Source organism: Pelodiscus sinensis, chromosome 1, assembly GCF_052426305.1.
Source record: "Pelodiscus sinensis isolate ZL-2025 chromosome 1, ASM5242630v1, whole genome shotgun sequence".
In the NCBI taxonomy this organism is placed as follows: Eukaryota; Metazoa; Chordata; order Testudines; family Trionychidae; genus Pelodiscus; species Pelodiscus sinensis.
Window position 1 is genome coordinate 39,543,992 of NC_143052.1, and position 20,291 is coordinate 39,564,282.

Below are 20,291 nucleotides of genomic sequence, written 5' to 3' on the forward strand. Positions count from 1 at the left end.
CTCCTTGTTGCTTTCAGCTGTTAAAAATTAGGAAAGTAGATAAAAAGTGCCACCCACCAACTACCACAATAATCCTGCCTGGGAGGGTAGATGGTCCACAAAATAATCTAATAAAATAAAGTACACTTTATCAAAAGTTTTGAGAATCCCTGGTGTGACTGACTATAAAATTAGACTGATTACTATCAAATGAATCAAACAAAAAGAAAAATACACCTATTGTCACTCTAATCTCTTAAATGGCAAAATCTTAAGTATTACTTTATTTTACACAAAAGGTTGTGTTCAAGAAGCCTGCAAAATCACAGCTAAATCATTTTTATGATCCTGTTCAGATCATCTCATTTGGGTTTTTAGTCAGAAAGTGACAGCATTTAAGATTAGTCTCTTTCCTTCTGAACTCTCAGGATATAAATATGCCCTACTATCCTCTACCAAGCAGCAAGATTAAAATACTAAGATGATGAAGGCCATGAGTAAAGGTTGTAGTTTTTGTTCCCAGCCCTCAAAAAGAAGAGAATTCTGAGAGGACTTCTATACAGAGGTACACTGTCAAATAGTTCAAAGTGTCATGTTGGGATTTCCTGTTTGCTTTTATGTTTAGTTATTGGTAGTTTTCTATTCAGAAAAACTAAATTCCCAGAGACCAGCCACTACTCTGGCCACCTACCCTCCCCACCATTGAACTCCACTTATGCTTCTTAGCCAGCTACTAATTGTCCTACTGGAACCAAGTCATGTTTACAATTTCCATTGTATCAACTCTTATTAAAAGCTTAGCAAGACATGTTTCAGAAGTGGATGGACCTAGGCATTTTGACAGTTTTATGTTATCAGAAGGTGATGACTTCTACTTTAATAGAAATAAAATAAATTTTTAAGAAGTAAAATAAAACTACCATAGGTTGATATTCTCCTTAAATATATCTCAATCTCATTTCTTTTTTCCTTAAGAAATCTGTATTTTAGAAGAAGTTCATTACTTTTCTGATTTCAAGATTTAACTTTGAAAGGAGTATTATTCAAGTTTTGAGGTAAAAATAGAATACATTATTAAAATATGTCAGCAATGGTTTGGGAAAAAAATGTAAAAGCTCCTGCATTTAAACTTTCAGCATAAACACAGTATAGTGGCATTCATTTAAATAGTTCCTAGGGTAGCCAGATGGTTGAACCAAAAATACCAACCCCCCCCTCTCCCCCAAATACTGGTGAGGAAAAGCAGGGGGCAAAAAGTTGTTGAGCAAAAAGAAAAACAAACAAACAATAAAACAGCATTAAAACAGCATGGCCCCTTTCAGAGTGAGTGCACAGTTAGACTAGGGATAGGAACAGAGGAGAAGTTGAACACTAAAACCCAGGGAAGGCATTGCTTCCCCTTGGTCTTTAAGCTTTTTGCCGGCGGCCATTTTGTGTTCTTGTTCAAGCCAGAACTTAGCTTCCCTGTGGAACCAGGTAAGAATGGGCTCCGGGAGTGAGGAGTTGGGGGGTGTCGGGGCCCAGGTGGGAGGAGGCCTGGGGCTGGGCCCAGGTGTTAGGGTTGCCAGGTGTGCAGTATTTTCGCCTCCTGGCTGGGAAAAAAAAATCAGAAAATATCAGACATTTTAGGTGTCCAGTATTTTCTGATTTTTTTAAAAAACCGGACAGGAGACAAAAATACTGGACTGTCCAGGTCAATACCGGACACCTGGCAACTCTAACAGTTCCATGTGGAGAAAAAACTTTCACACTTTCATTTATTAAGAATGAACACAGTTACAATAAAAATGTTTCATTACCTGCTGAAGCTATTTTTTGGAAAGAATTTCACGACAGTAGGATTTTCAATATATGTAAAAAATGGATGGTTTATGGAGTTCTGCGTGTCTCCATAATGCACAATTACAGGAACTTCTTCAACTTTATCATATTTTCCTGTTCTGCAAACTATTTGTTCTCCAAATTTAATGCTGGAAATGGGAGGGGAAACAAAATGTGAAACAAGGCTCAAATTACTAGCATAATTTTTGATCATTACCTTCATTAGAGCAAAATAAAATAATAAAGAATGGGGCCCTACTCTCCTAAACATTGAACAAATGGTAGCAAACAATCCCTGCCCCAGAGAGTTTACAATCTATTCAGACAAGATAGACATGAGGGACTGTGGAGCAAATGGCTGCAAACATGGTAGTTCCAAATTTTGTTTTATTTTTTGGGTGGGTCTAGTGAGAAAAGGGGATCAGCTACATGAAAAGAAAGGGGGACGCGAAGAGACGAGCCTTAGAGATGGGAATGAACAGTACAGGTAATGAACAGTACAGGTAATCATCAAGCGATCCTTCTCCTGTCAACCATTTCCAGCCTCTGACAAACAGAGGCTAGACACACCATTCCTACCCATCTTGGCTAACAGCCATGAATTTATCTAGTTCTTTTTAAAACCCTGTTAAAGTCTTGGTTTTTGCAACATCCTCCGGCGAGGAATTCCACAGGTTGACTGTTCAATGCATGAATAAAAATGTTATTTTGTTTGTTTTAAACCAGCTACCTTTTAATTTCATTTCATGACCCCTAGTTCTTATGTTATGGGAACAACTAAATAATAGAGGGTTGGAGCAAATAGCCAACCAGTACAGGGTAGAGAAATCCAGTCAACACTGCAGAAATATCTCTAAATATCTGAAGGTTTCTGTTCTGGCTGCTTCTGCAGCTATTCTTACCTGATTGCTTCTCTGGCTGGTTCCTCTCTGCAGTTTACCTTCATGGCCACATGGCCAAGAAGTGGGGGTGGGGGGGAAGGGAGGCTGTGGGCTTTATACTAGTCTGTATTACAGTCATAAAATGACACATTTTAGTAAGGGCAAAGCATCATTAAAAATAGAAGACAAGTGTTTCCATCCTTCTCCTTACTCCATCCCTTAATGACTTCTTACTGCTAATGCCCTCTCCTCGATCTGTCCCGGTGATACACAGAAAAAATATAAAACAAAAAAACTACTCAAAAATTAAATCAACAAAATTATGGCATCTACTTAATGGGCACAAGTCATCAATCTATGTTTGCTCTGCTCCAGTCTTTTAATCCCTTTCTCTCACTGTCTGTTTGTTCTGTTTAGAGATAAGCCATTCAGGGCAGAAATCTCTTGTAATAGATTTGCACAATGTCTAGCACAGATGGACTCCAGTCTCAGTTGGTGCTAGTTGCGTACAAGACAATGCTGCATACGTACATGTTGCAGGCCACATTACCGAGGCACACGCTAACATCTTTCTGGGAACCCGTTTCCAGATTGTTACCAGTGATCGTAAGGACAGTTCCACCGGCTAGGGGGCCTTTTTGTGGATGTATTCCAGTAGGCTGAGGTTTCTGTAAGAAAAAAATGTCAACAAACTAATTAAACGCATAGATTTATTTTTTTTATATAAGAACTATTTATATTTCTAGTGATTATAGACTAGGTTTTCAACAATGAGCAGTAGTTTTGGATGCCTAACGTGAAACATCTAAATGGATGCCTGACTTTTTAGAAAAAAAGTAGCATCTCTCAAAAAAATCAGTCCCCGTTGCGGAGATCTCAATCTGACACACTTTTGAAAAGGACAGCATCAGTATGGATGGGAAAAATAAAAAAAAGCCCCCATGAGAATAATTGGATTAGGAACTAATCTGCCACAACAAATTATTCTTCATTAAGAATGGGATGATGAACAGCTAATGTGGATTTACTCATATGCAAGGTATTGCACTAAAGCATCCTCAGGCTTTCTCCAGATTTAAAGATCCCAACCTCAACTTGTAGACAGGCTGCTAACTAGCGGTCTTATAATTGCCTGTTAGACTTCTATTTTTAATTTTTATTTTATAGTACTTCTCCCCTCCTGAATGCTGATTCAACCTTAAGTCTTCCCAACTTGATGGATAGTCTACCGCAGAGAAAAAGTAGCTTTTTAACATTGCCAAAGAAAGAGAGAAAAGGCAAGTTTCCATTTACAAGTTGTTAGGCAAGACAAATGACCTTGGTCATGTCTCTGTGGTAACAGCTTGAAAAAATCAGAGCACAATGTTGTATGTTTTGTACTGAAGCTTAGAGTAGGTGCACATGCACACACACATGCTAAGCCAAGTAGATTTAAAAAAAATCATGTGGGGAGAAAAATTAATAGAGCATACTGTACCAAACAAGTTTACCCGGATTTCTGTGAATGTCTTTCTTCTTATAAAGAATACTTTAAGGAAAAACTTGTCTGTTAATTATTTATAAATTATATTAACAGTAATTTACAAATTGTTCATTTAAACTATTTACTATGGCTCAAGAAAACATCACAATTTTCAAGCATGTAAGCATTTGTCTACCTTTAAGAAGGTGCTTATATCCCACATATTTAAGTGCTTTCCTGAATCAGAACCCATTTGAAGAATGAAGGAGGTAATCTAAATCATATGTTGTTGGTTTTTCATCTCAGACTGGATGATAAACTTTTTAAAACAGGAGAATGGTAACTACAGAATATGTTTGCTCATGTACCTATGTTCTTGACCACATGTAAATATAGGTATCTACATGAAACAGATTCAACTCACTGATTTAAAGTGCTTTGTTTTAAATTAATCTGCTCTATTCTAATTTGTCAGTGAGCTGTAGCCATGTTGGATATCTTTGTTTCTTAAGAACTTCCTTTAGCCAGCACTGAGCCTTTAATTTCTTACCTGCTGTGATTTTGAATTCTCTCTGAGGAGGAAAGGTAATATGGCCATAAGTCAGTGAGATAATATACTGTGAGATGTTGTCTTAAAAGTCTGGCTGTGAGTAGGAGCAAGACAGCTAGTGCAGCTTCTCCACGTTACTTATTTTTGCTGGCCTATGTACATCTTCAGCTGGTTTAACACACAAAAAAACCTGGCTCCAAGCAATTAGGCAGTGACTTCCGCAAATTTAGCTGTCTGACTTTCCTGAAAACTTGCTAGCAAACATGCATTGCTTAATATTTTTAAGAATTAATTTAAATTATTTTACTAGATTATAGTAGGCCTGAATAAGAATTCTGTGTTAGCTCAAAAGCTTGGTCTCTCTCACCAATAGATGATGGTCCAATAATAAGATATTGCCTCAACCACCTTGTTTTACTAAAGTATAGTAAGATTAAGCCTTGGCATAGGTGTAAATTTGAAACCTGAAATTAACATTTATTTTATTAAAAAAAATCTTGTATTTAAATTTAAAAAAATCAAATTGAAATATAACATTTGATCTTTTTTTTTTTAAATCTGTTTTTCTACCCTGAGTTAACCAACAACATAAAGAGACAAAATCTTATTAAAAAGTAAACATTTACAATATTTTAAACATACTTTGAAATATGAAACACAAACATCATCCTTTCTTGGGAGACAGCAGCTCTATATTTTTGTACTTGTGCTTAAAAGTGCATTAAAAATAGGGCATCATTCACATATAAATGCTCTCCTTTCTGTGCTTTATTGCTTCAAGTACTTATCAAATGATATTTGTCTAAATCTCCCCTTCTACACCCCTCCTCTGAGCTGAGAAGTTTTGAAAGTCCTTGCAAGTTGCTGGAATCAGTAAAAACAGATTCAGTTGACATGGTGAATCTGTAGCACTAATTTTACAGAATGCTAAAGAACTACCAGAAGCGCTGCTGAAGTATACTTAATGCCTGGGAGGCTTCTCTGAGAATAAATGCAATGTTCAATGAAATTCGCAATTCAAATTATTACAATTTTACTTTGATACTTGGGAGTACAGTAAACTTCTAAAGTCTGTGCCTATGGGTTCTTTTTTAATACTGTTTGACTGCTTTCCTCTCCTGAAAAATCTGCATTAAAAAACCAAACCACCTGCTTAGTGCTATAGTTTTAGTGGGAAAATATGCCACAAAACTCTCCAAGACATATTGGTAATATGGGTTCAACACATTTTTACTTCACTTGCGATAATTACATTACTGATAATTTAAAATCCCTGTTGGAGCTGTGACTGGTGGCAGAAAAGAGGAGACAGAATTTGGTCAGAAATTGCCTTTTAACCCCAGTTTTCTTAAAGCCCATCCTCATTTACCAGCAGTGCCTCGCAGGATTCATTTAAAGACTGACAAAAATGAGGAGGCTGAAGATGAATACTCAGTACTATACTATTACAAATAATGTAATAAAATATATAAGTGATTATCAGAGATGGCCTAAGTGTGTACTGAACTACATATCTGAGATGATCTCTAATAAGTGTGAATTCCTTATCCGGGGTTCATTATACTAAACCAGGAAGGAAAATGAGTGTCTTGATTTTTTCTTGCTTCCCCGCGCTCTACTGCCTCTCTTTTAGCTAGATATAGCTTTGAGATGTCCAGAATAAATAACTGTTTTAAATGAGTGCCTATTTATAAAATTAACCACCATTTTTATCACAAAGTTAAAAAAAAAACCCTTCTAAGTTCCTTATGCTCTTGTAGTATGTTTATCAGTTACTCACAGATCAAAAGCTGTCTCAGCACACTCGAGGTGTTTCTTAACGGACCAATAAAAAAACTTGTGCCAGAGTGTCTTAATGGTTTAATGAAAAGCACTTTTCACAAATTCAATCACATCAGCTGGTATAGCATATCATCTTTTAAATCTCCTGCTGAATGTTGAGATGGTTTCAATGTGTACTTTCAATATTAAGGCGTTCTTGTTCACTGTGTTAGCCTTGTTTGACAGCAATAAGCACCATGGCTGCGTCTAGACTGGCATGTTTTTCCGCAAAAGCAACTGCTTTTGCGCAAAAACTTGCCAGCTGTCTACACTGGCCGCTTGATTTTGCGCAAAAGCACTGACGTTCTACTGTCTGAAACCAGTGCTTCTTGTGCAAATGCTTTGACATTCCCATTCGGGCAAAAGCCCTTTTCCGGAAATGTTTTTGCGCAAGAGGGCCAGTGTAGACAGCTAAAAACTGTTTTGCACAAAAAGCCCCAATGGCGAAAATATATCTTATTGGCAGTGTTGATAATTGTTTGCTGCAGATTTGGTTCTCAATGCCATTCTCAGCGTATGTCTATACTTACACAGCTTTTAGCAACATGGCTGTGTCGATAAAAGCCAGGCAGTGTCAACACTGTCTGCAAAAATGTGGCAAAAACCTTCCCCCCTCTATAAGTGAGTGACATTTGCTTTATCACAAGAAAGTACTCTTGCTGACAGCATTGTTTATACTAATGTTTACTTCGGCAACGCTTTTGTTGTGTGCATGTGTCTGGGGGCAGGAGAAGGACATGAAGTACCTGTGTAATGACAAAATTTTTGACGCTCAATTGCCAGTGCAGACAAAGTCTCAGTCATTTGTATACAATTGCTGGTGTCCAATGTATGATAAGGTTTTCCTTATCCAGTAGCACTTGCTAATATCTGTATTTGGCATCAAGTTCTGAGAATATTTTTATTTTTGCTAAGTCAAGCAATATTTCTTCAATTGTAGGCACTTGGATATGAGCTCCTTTTAATGCCTAGTTTAAATTGTTTATATCTATGCAAACAAAGCTTGCCTGGCTTCTCAATAACCAGCCTCCTGTTACTCAACTTGTGGGTTCTGTAACTAATAATGATGCCTTCCCTCCTCACCCTCATTTTCCTTACTACTCCCATTTTTTCTTCTTTATGCAGAGGGTACTCGGTGAGGCAAATGCTCTACTTGTTTCATTGTTTTACCTATTTCTAGGTATAACATTTCTTGAACAACCGGAATACCTGATACCTCATGGTAATCTTTTAGTAGCTTTTGTTGAAGGAATGCCACAGTACACTGTCCGCTCTGGCTCGCATGTCTATTGGCTGAATTATTTGTCCCAAGTTTAGTGTCATTATATCCTCCAATTTGCCGGTTTTAGCTGAAAGCGGTAACTTCCATGTTCTTTATATTGCCTGGTAGCTTGTTTACTTTTATTTGATGTTCTGCTTATGATTTACATTTTGCTAGTAGTATTATGACCATGTAATAATGTAATACATCATGGAAATCTGGAAGGAGTGGTCGAGACTAATGCAGTGCAAAGAACCAAGGGTATATCCACAGAAAGCAACTGCTTAGGTTGCAGTAGCTGAACTATGGTTCACAAGGCATAAAATGCCTTTGCTTTGGTTACTACCCTTCTATCCTCAAACATTTCATCCCCATGGAGAGCCAGACATGCAGATTAGGACTCAAATCTAGTGCCAACAGGAGCCCTTAATCTGAGAAAGAATAATGTTATTTGTATAGAATTAGCAAACATCACTTATGTACATATGAAAAGTACTACTAGTGGGGGAATTCTTCATAACTGCACAATGATGAATTTGCACAGAATTGATGTTCTGCACAGAAATTTAGTTTTTACCCACACAACTGTTGTTGCAGAGCTGCTGGCCACCGCTAGGGATTCTGGACCCAGAAGAGCCTGGCTTTCCAGCTCTCAAACACCAGACATTGCCGGGGGGAGAAGTGCGGGAGGAGGGGGAAGGGAGAGAGGAGAGCTGGAGGGTTCTCAGCATATCCTGAAGGAAGGAGATGGCATGCAGGAAACTCCATACAAGCCCAGGATACAGAATTAGCATCTTTCTTTCTCTGGATCCCTGGGCTTGGGGGGGCGGGGTAGAGGATGCAGGCATCTGAGACTGGAGGAGCAGAATTTCACCCAAGGTTTGCCTAACTGGCACGTGTAATACACTTAGACTGAGGTTTCCAACAAAAGCAAAACAGTGAAACAGGAACTGGGCTGTCATAGGGGTTCCTTTAACTGTATTCCTGGAGGAATCAAAACACCGAAATAAACTGGAAAGTGGTGTGATTATATTGGGTTATTTTGACAAATAAAATAGGCAGAATTTTAAAATGCTATGTGCAGATTTTGGGGGGGGGAGGGAGAGTTCCCCCCAAAGTAGTGCTCTTAGTCTCTTTGTACAGTAGTTTGATACTGTGATTCAATACTAAAACAACAAGCCACCAGTTAGACAAAGTGAGGGAAAACAGATTTGGTTTTTGGCTCTGCGGGTGCTGCTACTTCATTTGGTAAAGATGAGCAGAGCTGCCATTATTCCAGATGTTTGACCAGGCTGGACACGGAGAAATTAGAAGGAGCATTTTATTTCCATCGTACAGGAATGCTATGTTAAAAACTGAAAGAGAATGTTTAAGTCTTTGTTAACCTATGGCCTGATTCTGCTTTATGCCAAAGGGTTCAGTGACTTCAGCGGAGCAGTGATCCTGATAGTTTCAAGAGAAAAGATTGCTAGTGATTCACAAGACATGGAAGGAATTTTACTGGACCCAACTGCAGGAAGCAGTAAAAGGGAAGACAGACTAGAAAAAATTGACGTAAAATGAAAGCCTTTATGTACAACAGACTGCTGCAGAGGGGAACTGAGCCAATCTTTGTTACCTTTTATTTCATTTATTTCCTACTATAATCTACACTGTTCTTCTGTAACCATAAAATATTTTAAAGTTATCACTGAACATCTAACTTTAATCTACCTGCCATTCTGGGGTACTCTAAGCGGATTACAGATGCACATTACCATCCTTCCCAGTAGAAGAGCAGCAGGTTAATGTATCCATGAAAGAAACAGTGGAAATACATAGACTAGAAATCACAGCAGAATTTGTATTTATATAAAAGGAGGAATCTTGTTCTCCACATGTAGAAATACTGAATAGGTTGGGCAAATGTAATTATTTTCTTTCTACTAAAAAAAGGTCTGATGAGCGTTTTTGCAGAGTAGCTACCCCACAGACAATGAATAAGATCCCAAACTGTGCCCAAACAGAAACTTTTAAGACCATATAAACAGATTATATTGTCTGCTTGGATATTTTGTTGCCATGTCAGAAGCCACAAGAGACCATTCCACACTTGTAGAGATGTGTACAATATGGGTAACACAGACAAACTAATTTTATTCCTGCTGTGAGAAGCTGTTTCCTCATGGAAAGATAGAAGACAAGCCAAATTAGAGGATGGCTTCTCAGCTAAACCACACAGCATTACCCTTTCAGAGTCTGTGCTACTTGGCATTGTTTTTGTAAGGAAGGCATGGCAGAGAGATGAGTCCCCAAAGTATTATTTCTTTTCCAATAAATAGATTCGCACTGCTCCTTAGCAGCGGCTTGCTCAGTTCTATCACACTTTGCATAGCCCCCAACAGACACATAGAATGGGGCATAATCTGTCTTGACTTTTCAGACACACACTGCTTGGCTAATATCTGGGTATAAAAGGTACCCCAACAGCTAAGAGGAAAGCAGTCAAAAAGTCTCTTTTGCCTTTTAGTACTCAAAAGCAGAGGCTGCTCACCTCCTCCCTCAGATCTGAAGAAGAGATGATAAGCAGCTCAGAACCCTTCTGAGGAGATAGGAAGAAAGGTCTTCGAAGCATAGGAAGATGGCTAAGACTATCCTATAAAAATAAACTGTTTCATTCTGCCCAGTGTCACCACACAGGCTACCACAGAATGCTTTATAGTGAGAAGCCTGGTAGAATTACAGCAAAATCCACCTAAAACAATAACTTCTTGCAAAGCCCCGATCTAGTCCTTGCTCCAGAAATCTGAAACGTTATAACTGAGCTAGAAACAGGAAACAAGGTAGTTTGGGAACTGCCAGAGACATCTAATGAAGGAGAATGATAATCAGTGCAGGAAAGTTTCATGAAAAAATGAGATATACGGAGGAGGACAGAGTAAAAAGTAGGAGGCTGTTTCAGGCAACGGGTGGTCTTACAAAAAGGGGATCTACAGCTAGCAAGAAAAGGGGCTGTGCTGAAAACACTGAGTTCTGACTTGCCTCCTCTCTACAAGGACCTCACCCAATTCCATTTGTACTATTTTAGACTTGACCCACTCCTCCCTTTCACATTTGTTCTGGAATTCCTCCCATGGGAGTTAAAACTGTATATGGAGAGGGGGACAGGAGAGAAACAGGAATAAAACCCAACCCTCATATGCTGTGTTTTATAGGCTTTATTTTTAAGTTATCAAATCTGGTGACAGGATTACTCCACAATATCATATCATATCATATTCTAGTAACTGTATGTATACAAGTAAAGACACAATACAGGCAACCACAGGAAGGATCTCTCTGGTCTGGGACTCTCTGGCAGGACCATGGATGTCGCTGGATCAGAATGCCCTGGCAGCTGGGTGCGAGGGCTGGCTAGGAGTCCAGCAGCAGAGAGGATGGGCATACAGCCAGGACCAGTCACCGGGAGTGCATCCAGGGCTAGCAGTGAGGACCTGGAGTGGGGCCGATGACCCAACCAGGAGTGCAGCTGGGACCGATGGCTGGGACTGGAGCCAGGAGCAGGGCTGGCAGCCTGGCCTGAGCCAGTGGCTGGGCCCGGGACCAAGAGCTTAGCCAGTAGCCAGGAGTGTGGCCAGGAGGCTGCCACCCCCTGGGAAAGCCTGGAGACAGGCAACAGGGAGCCAGAATTGACTTCCCGTGGTCTTGCAAACTCCCTCATTCAGCATCCATCAAAAAGGAAGGTCCAACCTGTAAGGCCATAAGCTGCAACAACTGCAACTAAACTCCATGCTGTGGCATAGCAATTATGTCACAGTTGAGGACTTCCCTTCAACATAGTGACAATCAAAATAAATCGCATGTCTAATGTGCCTGCGCATCATGCTGTCTTTGGCACTGCTTATTTCGGTGCCTGCTGTGCTTTTGAACAAAACAATTGGTTACAAAATATTAAATTAAAATGTGCAGCATCATTATTTATTCTTCAGTGGCTATGCATGAATGCTCCCGATTAAGACTACTAGCTAATCTAAACACAGTGATGAATAAATCTAGTGAAATTACCATGCCTAAAGAATGCCTAAGTTTCCCAATGCTGTGACAGTACCTAAGTTCACTAAAAATGTTCCTTTCCTACTATAGTTTTCTTCATTTCAATTGTAGACAGCAGTGGCCTATTTCAAAGCTCCGTAGCTTGTGTTCAAAAGGATCATCATCATTTCTATTGCATATGAAAACCTTTGAGTGATTTCCTACACACTTTAATGAGCAAAGACTAATATTTCTGTTTCTGAAATAAAGTCTACAAAATACAATTACTGCTGTTTATCCCAATGGTAAATTAAAAATAAGAAATGTAGAATAAGGTAGAAATACTTATAAAAAAACCCACACTTACTTGGTATGCAAATTGTATTTCAGGTTTTGAACTACTTCGTTTTCCATTTATATCAACTTCAATTTCACCGACTGTGGATTCTGAGACACTTCCGACTTGACACACAATCCTAATCAGAAATAATGCAAATATGTCGATAAGTTTATAACTTTCTCCATTTAATCTGTTGAAAAAAGTGGACCTCAATGTACATGAAAGACATCACTCTAACTGCATTAGAAATGGAAGTTTTTATTTAGTTACCATATGGGCACAAACAGAAGCACAAGCTTCCTCACCATATCTCACAGGTCTTAAACTCTGTTATGAAGAGACCATCCCTCTGTGGTTGTGCAAGGATCACCCTCTAACCCAGTGGTCCCCAACCTTTTGGCGTTGCCAAGCGCCCAGGGGCAGGGCCACTCATGCGCCGGGCACCCGGGGGTGGGGCCGCGCAAGCACCCGGGGCAGGGCCACCCATACGCCGCGTGCCCGGTGCCAGTGCCACCGGGGCCAGCACTGCTCCTGTGTCGCACGCCCAGGGGTGGGGCTTCCCATATGCCACATGCCCGGGGCTGGCACCAATCCTATGCCGCGCGCCCAGGGGCCGGCACAGCCCATGCACTTTGCCGCGTGCCTGGGAGTGGCCCCGATCACTTGGCGGGTGCACAGAAATGGATCAGCAGGCGCCACCGCGCCCGCGGGCACCACATTGGGGACTACTGCTCTAACCATTAGAAACAAAGCTGGGGACCATCAACGGTGTGCGGGAGCTACTAAATGACAGTCACTTTTGGCTGCTATTGGCAGATCAAATTCACATGACTAATTAGCACACTACAGAGCATTTCTTGGTTTCTTTTTTTGTTTTTCCTTTTTCAGTTTTAGTATGATTGCTATTTTTAAAACAGTGTATTATTGTCTATTAAGAAAGGATTAAATATGAAAACCACTCTTTCAAGTATAACATACTTAAATTAGGGCCTAAAGAAAGGCTGTCAAGTCTCACTGCAAATTGCTCCAGAATTATCTGTTGGAATCCTGACACACGGACGAAATTCTTCAAATCCTTGTAATCCTTAGTTTATGGATTGCTGCTATCATCTGCACTCAGATTCTCATAATTTTGACTGTCTCTCTGAAAGATGTCATCTTGTCAGACAGACAGGAAATGATACCCCCAGAAGAATTTGCAAAATGTGCCAACTAGAGAAGCAGTCATTATAATATAAAATATGCAGTGGTGCTGGTAGTAGTGGCAGAATAACAGGGATTAAAAAAAAAGTTTTGTATTGGTATATGATAGGGATGTAAAACAAATTGATTAGTTGACTACCTGATAAGCCTGGACTTATTGGGTACTCAAGTTAGCTACTCGCTCCCCCCATATCAGAAGGAGAGGAAGGGTGCAGGAGCCAGTGCTGAGGGGACCGACTTAAAAAGATTAATGATGGTTCCCCCAGCACCATCTCCATGGCGCCGCCTGCCCCCTCCTTGTGCTGCTGCCTCAGAGGCAGCAGTAGGGTGGGGGGCAGAGGAGGCTGCACCGGCACCAGCCTCTGTTCACAGCAGCCCAGACTGGCCACAAACAGAGGCTGCTATGCTGCTAATTCTAGGCCAGTGGTCTCCAGTCTTTTTAAACCCAAGATCACTTTTTAAATGACAGACTAAGCCAAGACCTACTGCCCAGCCCCTTCCTTGAAGCCCCGCCCTCTCTATTCTCCTCCTCTGCATCACTTGCTATCCTCAACCCTTATACTGCTGCTTTTCCCCCCAATTCTTCTGCAGGAAGAAGTTTTTCCAACATTTGGCCTGTCTAGACTGGACCAAATGTCAGAAAAACCCCTTCTTTTGGAAGCCCCCTTATTCCTTGTGGAAAGAAGAATATAGGGGTGACTGAAAGATCATGTTTGCTCTTCCACTAAAAGAAGTGGATGAACAAATGCATCCCTGGATGCAGAAGAGTTTTTCTGGGATATCTCCGGAATTTTGAAAAACTCCTGCAGTCTAGCTGTAGCCTCGCTGGGTTGAGACAGAATGTGCAGGCTCCGGGGTGGGAATGAGGGATTTGAGTGTGGGAAGGGGTGAGAGGTGCAAGCTCTGGGAAGAAATCTGGATGCAGGAAGAGGTGGATAAGGGGACACTGGCTCGGGGAGGGGGCTCCAGGCCAGGCAGTGTTGGGGTCATATGTAGTGTTAGGATACTAAACAAGCCACAGACTTCTGGATGTGAGGGTTCAGGAATTTGGGTTGCGATATGTGAGGGGCTCAGGGCAGGGGGTTCCAGTGTATAATAGGCTCAGATGTAGGGGTCTGGTGGAAAGGGGAGTGCAGAAGTGTTATGATGCTAGCAAGCAGCTAGATGCAGTTTGGAAACTGGATCAAATTGTTAGGTGGGCCAGATTTGGCCTGTGAGCTATATCTTACCCAGCTCTGCCCTTGGCCCTACCCTTGACACACATCACCTCCATATTGATGCACATAATAAAATTCATTCCACAGATGGATGTAAAAAATTAAAGGGCACTCTGGTACCAACAACTTAGGTACATTGAGTTACTCCTTTTTTCATTAATATTTCCTCATAGTTACACAGAAATCTTTTTTCTAAAATCTCTCGCAGAAAACATCAGCAAATACCTGGTGGAAACAGAGTAGAATTCCTCTTTGAAAATGCATTCTGTCCCTGCCACTGTTATATTTTTGACATCTCCAGCTTTTATACCCAAATTAGATCCTATTATGGTTAAAAGGATTCCACCAGTTAGTGGCCCCGTCTTTGGTTCAATCTGTAGAGGAAAGAAAGCAAAGTTGAAAATTACAGTGATGATTGATGTTGCTCTTACATATGGTTTAAATCCACATCACTTTGCAATCTACATTTCTTTGTTAAAAATACAGAGGTTTTTTTCAGTGTGGTTCTCATTAAAAAAAGAGAGTCTAAGAAACCTCTCAATTAAATGCATAGTTATGTACAGAATCAATCATAAACTTGTAGATTTCAGATCTCCAACAGCAATACAATTCTATAAGAGAGACAAGGTAGATAGGTAATATTTATCTTGGATGAACTTCTTTTGGTGAAAGAGATAAGCTTTTACACTTATATGGCACCTCACCCACCCAGTCTCTCTAATTTCCTGGGACCAAAATGGCTATAGCACGGCAAACAAATCATTTTATAACAGTTTATTACAATGAAACTCTCCAGCAGATCATAGAATATTTGTGGCTGGTTTTTATCCTGTTTATAATTTTGTTGCACTCATTTTAAAAAATGTGATATTCTGAAAAATAATGTACTGAGACTTATTATGTTGAATCATGCCATTTCAGGGAGCATTTCTAGCTAATTCAAGAGCATTTGCATTTATCCGTCCTGTTGGGTGCATGTGTTTTATAATCAATTCTACTTTGGAGGTTCGTATTAGCTGCACAATAGACTTTGGGACACAAAGAATTATGCACAGAGGTCTATCACTGATGTTTCTGTCACTTGTGATCCCTCCCTACTGCATCAGAGGAGGAGGCAAAGTTATTGATCATATTTGTGATTGAAGGGCAGAAAAAGGTCTCTGTGATAGAGGTGTATTTCCACAGCTCAGAATTTGAATAACGATCTGAATTTTGCAACATGTTGATAATTCATCTAATCTACCAGTTTCTGTTTAGTAGTTCCAGAAAGCACTTCAGCTTTTTAACCTTCGAGAAGTGGACCCTACCATACGGCACTTCAGACAGCTGCCCCAGTGGGGAAGGCATTTATTACTTCATTGAAGGATGATCATTGAGATCAAGTGGGACTATCAACTTTGAATGACAACTACTAGCCCATTCTCATGCAACAATGCTCCTTCTACAAGGGGAGATGGGGGAAAGCCTTCCTGGTGCAGATGCATCTCCACCATTGCAACACCTGGTGCAGAAATTGAGGGCTTGGGTAAGAGCAGAGTTTTGATTTGTTACAGGCAGCCTACATATAGGAACATGTTACGCATAGGAGCCTACAGGAAGCAGAAGGCAGGAGGGACTCAGTCCAACCTGATACATTGGTAAAAACCACTGTTTCATAGAAGGGGTGAGCTCAGACTAAGGGAGGGTATGTGTCTCAGATTTTTGTTCATTTAAAAAAATCTGCAACTCGAGTGCTTCACCAGTAAAGTCAACGTGGATACCAAATTCCTTTGTTAAGACTATTTCTTGCCATGTTGTCCCTGAAGGAGATAACTGAAAAACCCAAAGCACCCACAGCCTAGGTGAAGCTTTGTGGGAGTGTGTATAAGTAACTCTGGGATGGGGGAGTTCTTGGGCGGTCTCAGATGCTGATTTTAGGGTAAACCTAGAATGGGTAAACCAAGGAGTCCAATATCTTCCCCAAGCCAAAAAAAGGCATCAGATAACAGGTCTGTGCTCTGAAAATTACCCTGGATTCCCAGAACTAGAAACAGTGACTAGACTTCATCCAGACCCAAATGGCTCAGAAGCAGATGTGATCCAGTGACTGGATCTGGTTCAACAAACTCCTGACAATTATAGTGCAGGGTGGAAGAGCAGTTTGAAACACAGATTATCCTGGACAACCTTTCTGGAATTAAGATAAACACTACTGAATTAAGTTTAATACATTAGGGGTCTTATGACACTGCACCCCATATTCTTCACAATGAAATTATTATGATGGGTTTATGACAGTTATTATCAATGTTCCCTATAATTTTTTACATCCATGTGCTGTGGGCACTCTGCTAATCAGCTGGGTGGCATTTGACTCCCTCCTGGGTGGCCACTCAAGTGCTAAGCTTACTGGGAACACTGGTTATGATGTATTTTATGCAAGATAACTAATGTGAGATGTCACTGATGAATAAGATTATCCTATTTGTATGCATGTAACATTTTTGTATCTAAAATTAGAAATAATGACTATGTATCTGTATTTCAAATGTGTTTCTACTGGGGGAATGCCCATTAGACAATATGCTTTCACTCTGAATAGCTGGCTGAAGAAAGGCCATTAGAGAGAACAGGCCTTTGAGAAGCTCATCTCCCACATTGGAAGCTTTTGTGAAGACATAACAAGCAGCCTCTGAGTAATGGCTGCTGTAACACTACAGTGATATGTGACCAGATCACCTAGTGCTGGACTCCATCTTGGGGTGTCAGTACTTTTTCACTGATTGGAATGGAAATCAAGCTTTGAAACAAAAGGTTCCTGTCATAAAAGGGGAGTGTGTTTGTGTGTGAGACATCATTTTGGTTCTTCACTGACTCCCCAACCAAGTAAACTGAAATACCTGAGGGAAAAAGTCTGAATTGGGAGAGCTGGACCTAGGCTTGTGAATGAAAAACCTGGGAATTCCAAACTGTAAGCAAGCCCAGCTTGCCCCTTAAGAACATGGAACCTGCCTGTATCATCATTTAGGGCAGGGGTCAACAGCCTACAGCACACAAACCGATTTTCAATGGCATGCAGGGCAGGAGCTCAGACCTCCCTTCCTCCCCCCCACAGCTGCTGGAGCCCTCCCTCTTCCCCACAGCAGGTTAGACGGGAGTAGGAGGGGGCAGCACAGGGGGGCTCCTCAGGTGGCACCTCCGGGACCAGCCCGGGACAACGTGGCCATGGCAGCAGCATCTCTGGCCTCTGACCACCCCAGCCACACAGTTCTGGGGCAGCCCCAGAGGCCAGAGGCACTGCGACATGATCTTTGGCCAGCCTGGCTGGGGAGCAGCCGCCCACCACTGCTGCCTCCCAGAGCCCCAAGCTTGAGCATGTCTCCTCCATGGCACTGAAGTGGCTACAGAAAGTGTGTGTGGCCCTGCCAGGCCCTGCCAGGAGAGCCAGGCCTGGGGTGTGCTGTAAGGAGCCTGGGCACAGCGGAGTTCAGGGGGCAGCGCAGCTGAGACAAGGGAAGTGACAGGAGGGTTCTATTGGGGGAAGGAGCTATCTGGGATGGGAGCTGGGGGGTCGGAGTCCCTTATAGGAGAAGGGGCTGCACAGCAGGAGGGCTAGTGAAGGAAGATCTGTTGTAGGGGAAGGGGCTGGGAAGACAGGAGAACTTCAGGCAAAGGGCTGTATGAGAGACGTTGCTGGGGGGAGAAGGAGGGTCCCACTAGAAGGGAAGCTGATGGCAGGGGAGAGGGAAGATTGTAGGAAAGAGAGGCTGCATTGGAACTTTGTGATGCCTATGTCAATGGATAGCAGTGGGTGTTAAACTTGGCTGTAGTTCTGTGGAGTAACAGGGCTCTCATGTCTTTGCTTATACCAGTATGGATATTGATGATGAATTACTGCTTCTGGGAGAGTGTTCTTTGTTCCTCTTCTCTGCCCCAGCTCCCTCCTCCCCCTGCTCCCGCCATAGGTTACAGGAGGCCTGTCTGTAGCACCCTATAATAATGGTGCTTTGCAGCTGCATAACAGTCTGGATAAAGTTTAACCTTGTGTGAACACTAACCTTCATAAGGCCCAAGTGAGGTGGATCAACCCTGAACCTCCATCCTCCCTGCCCCTTCCCAAAGGAGTGAGGTTTCTCATTTGGGGGCCACATCAGTGAGGACTGGTTTTTTTTTTGGAGTTTTGCTTTCCACTTGCATGGACCCCAACTGATTTTTCCTGTGGGTCAGTGACCCCCAACACAAAAAAAGGTTTCCCACCCCTGCCATAAATAAAGAAAATACTGAAACCTTTTGTGTTGGACATAATATTTTACTTTATTTTAAATAAGTTTGATAAACTAACATAAGAAAGTTAAAACGCTTAAAATGCTTAATCAGTTTGAGAATTTAAATTAAACCATTTGCCCTAGCTGCAGCTGGCTCAGAAAATATGGTTACTATACCCAGCATTCTGAAAGGTTGCCGACCCCTGATTTACAGTGAGAATCTGCTGTTCAGATCCAATCTATTTAGTGTATTGAACTTAGTTTGTACTTTTCATTTGCACGGTAATCTGCTTTTGATCTGTTCGTTATCATTTATAATTTTTTTTGTAGTTAATAAACTTGTTTTTGCTTTACTAAAACCAGTGTGTGGGAATCATAATTCAGTGGAAGAACACTGTTGCATATTCCTCTCTACAGCGAGGAAGGGAGCAAATTCTATGCGTTTATGTAGTTCAGTTCCCAGTGTACCACAAGATAGTATGATTTGGGGTTTAACACCTAGAGGGGATGTGTGCCTCAGCAACTGGGAGGTGCACTAGCTGAAGCCTACCTGTACAGGGGCTGGTTAAAGAACCTGCCTGCATATGCTGTAGCTAGGTGTGTCCCTACTGTATTGGTGAAAGGGCAGGCTTGAGAGAGCTTTGAAACTTGTCAAAGCAGTACAGTGTTAAAGGGAACCCAGGCTGGTGGACATAGTGGTACCCCCATTCCAGGAGAGGGGGGAAGAGGGAGGAGAACCCATCAGAAGTCCATTTTAGTACAAATGCAACTGTGTATGTGTTATTGTGGAATGACATGCAATTTCTCTGGGATACTGAACAATACATTGCTTGGAGATCACGTGAATTTTAAGCCTCTGTTGAATGATACATTAGACACAATTGAACTTTTGGGACAATGTGTGTGAAACGGAATTCCTAGGAAGTACTGAGGAGGATGGGTTTGAAAACATCACCCAGGGACTCAGTCTTTGAAGCTTCATCTTGGAGACTGGGAAGGGGTGAGGATTTTGTCTGCTGATCACCTGTCACAGACAAACAGTTCAAAGACCCACTCGGAATTATCCACTGAAAAAAGAATTGCATTTTGAATATATAGCCTGAATTTAAGTAGTCTCGGAGCCTTCCTCCCAATACAGAAAATAAAAAGAAGCTCTACTCCATGAATGGAAGGGTTAGATAGACTTAGCTTACTGAGTGATCCTGCAAAACTGGGTGCTTGCTCTGAGCTAAGGTTATTATGACTTTGTGATCACAAAAGAGATTCCTTTGGGTATGGGGTGTGTGTGTGTTTGTGTATGTGGGGGGAGAGGGACATTGACAGAGCTCATGCTGGAGGCAGTTTTGAGGAAGAGGGGGAATCTCTTACATTCTATTGGGTTTTTATGGTTTTTAATGTTTTCTCTGTAAATGCTTTTATCCTAAGAATAAAGAGACTCGCTCAGAAAGGGCTACATACTAACATAACTGGAGGAATCACGTGGTACCTTGTCTCTCACAAG

At 41.3% G+C, this 20,291-nt stretch overlaps 1 protein-coding gene across 12 annotated transcripts in view; it reads right to left on the reverse strand.

Moving 5' to 3' along the window:
- The window catches only part of PLXNB2 (plexin B2), a 351,000-nt gene that overhangs the window by 44,175 nt on the left and 286,534 nt on the right, over positions 1-20,291 (reverse strand). For all 12 annotated transcript variants that reach the window (XM_006122609.5, XM_075928258.2, XM_006122610.5 and 9 more), the window contains 4 exons: positions 14,772-14,920; positions 12,154-12,262; positions 3,213-3,349; positions 1,779-1,949 (listed from right to left, as the gene is read on the reverse strand). In XM_006122609.5, the coding sequence (XP_006122671.3) occupies positions 1,779-1,949; positions 3,213-3,349; positions 12,154-12,262; positions 14,772-14,920 (566 nt within the window). The remainder of the gene's footprint in view (positions 1-1,778; positions 1,950-3,212; positions 3,350-12,153; positions 12,263-14,771; positions 14,921-20,291) is intronic.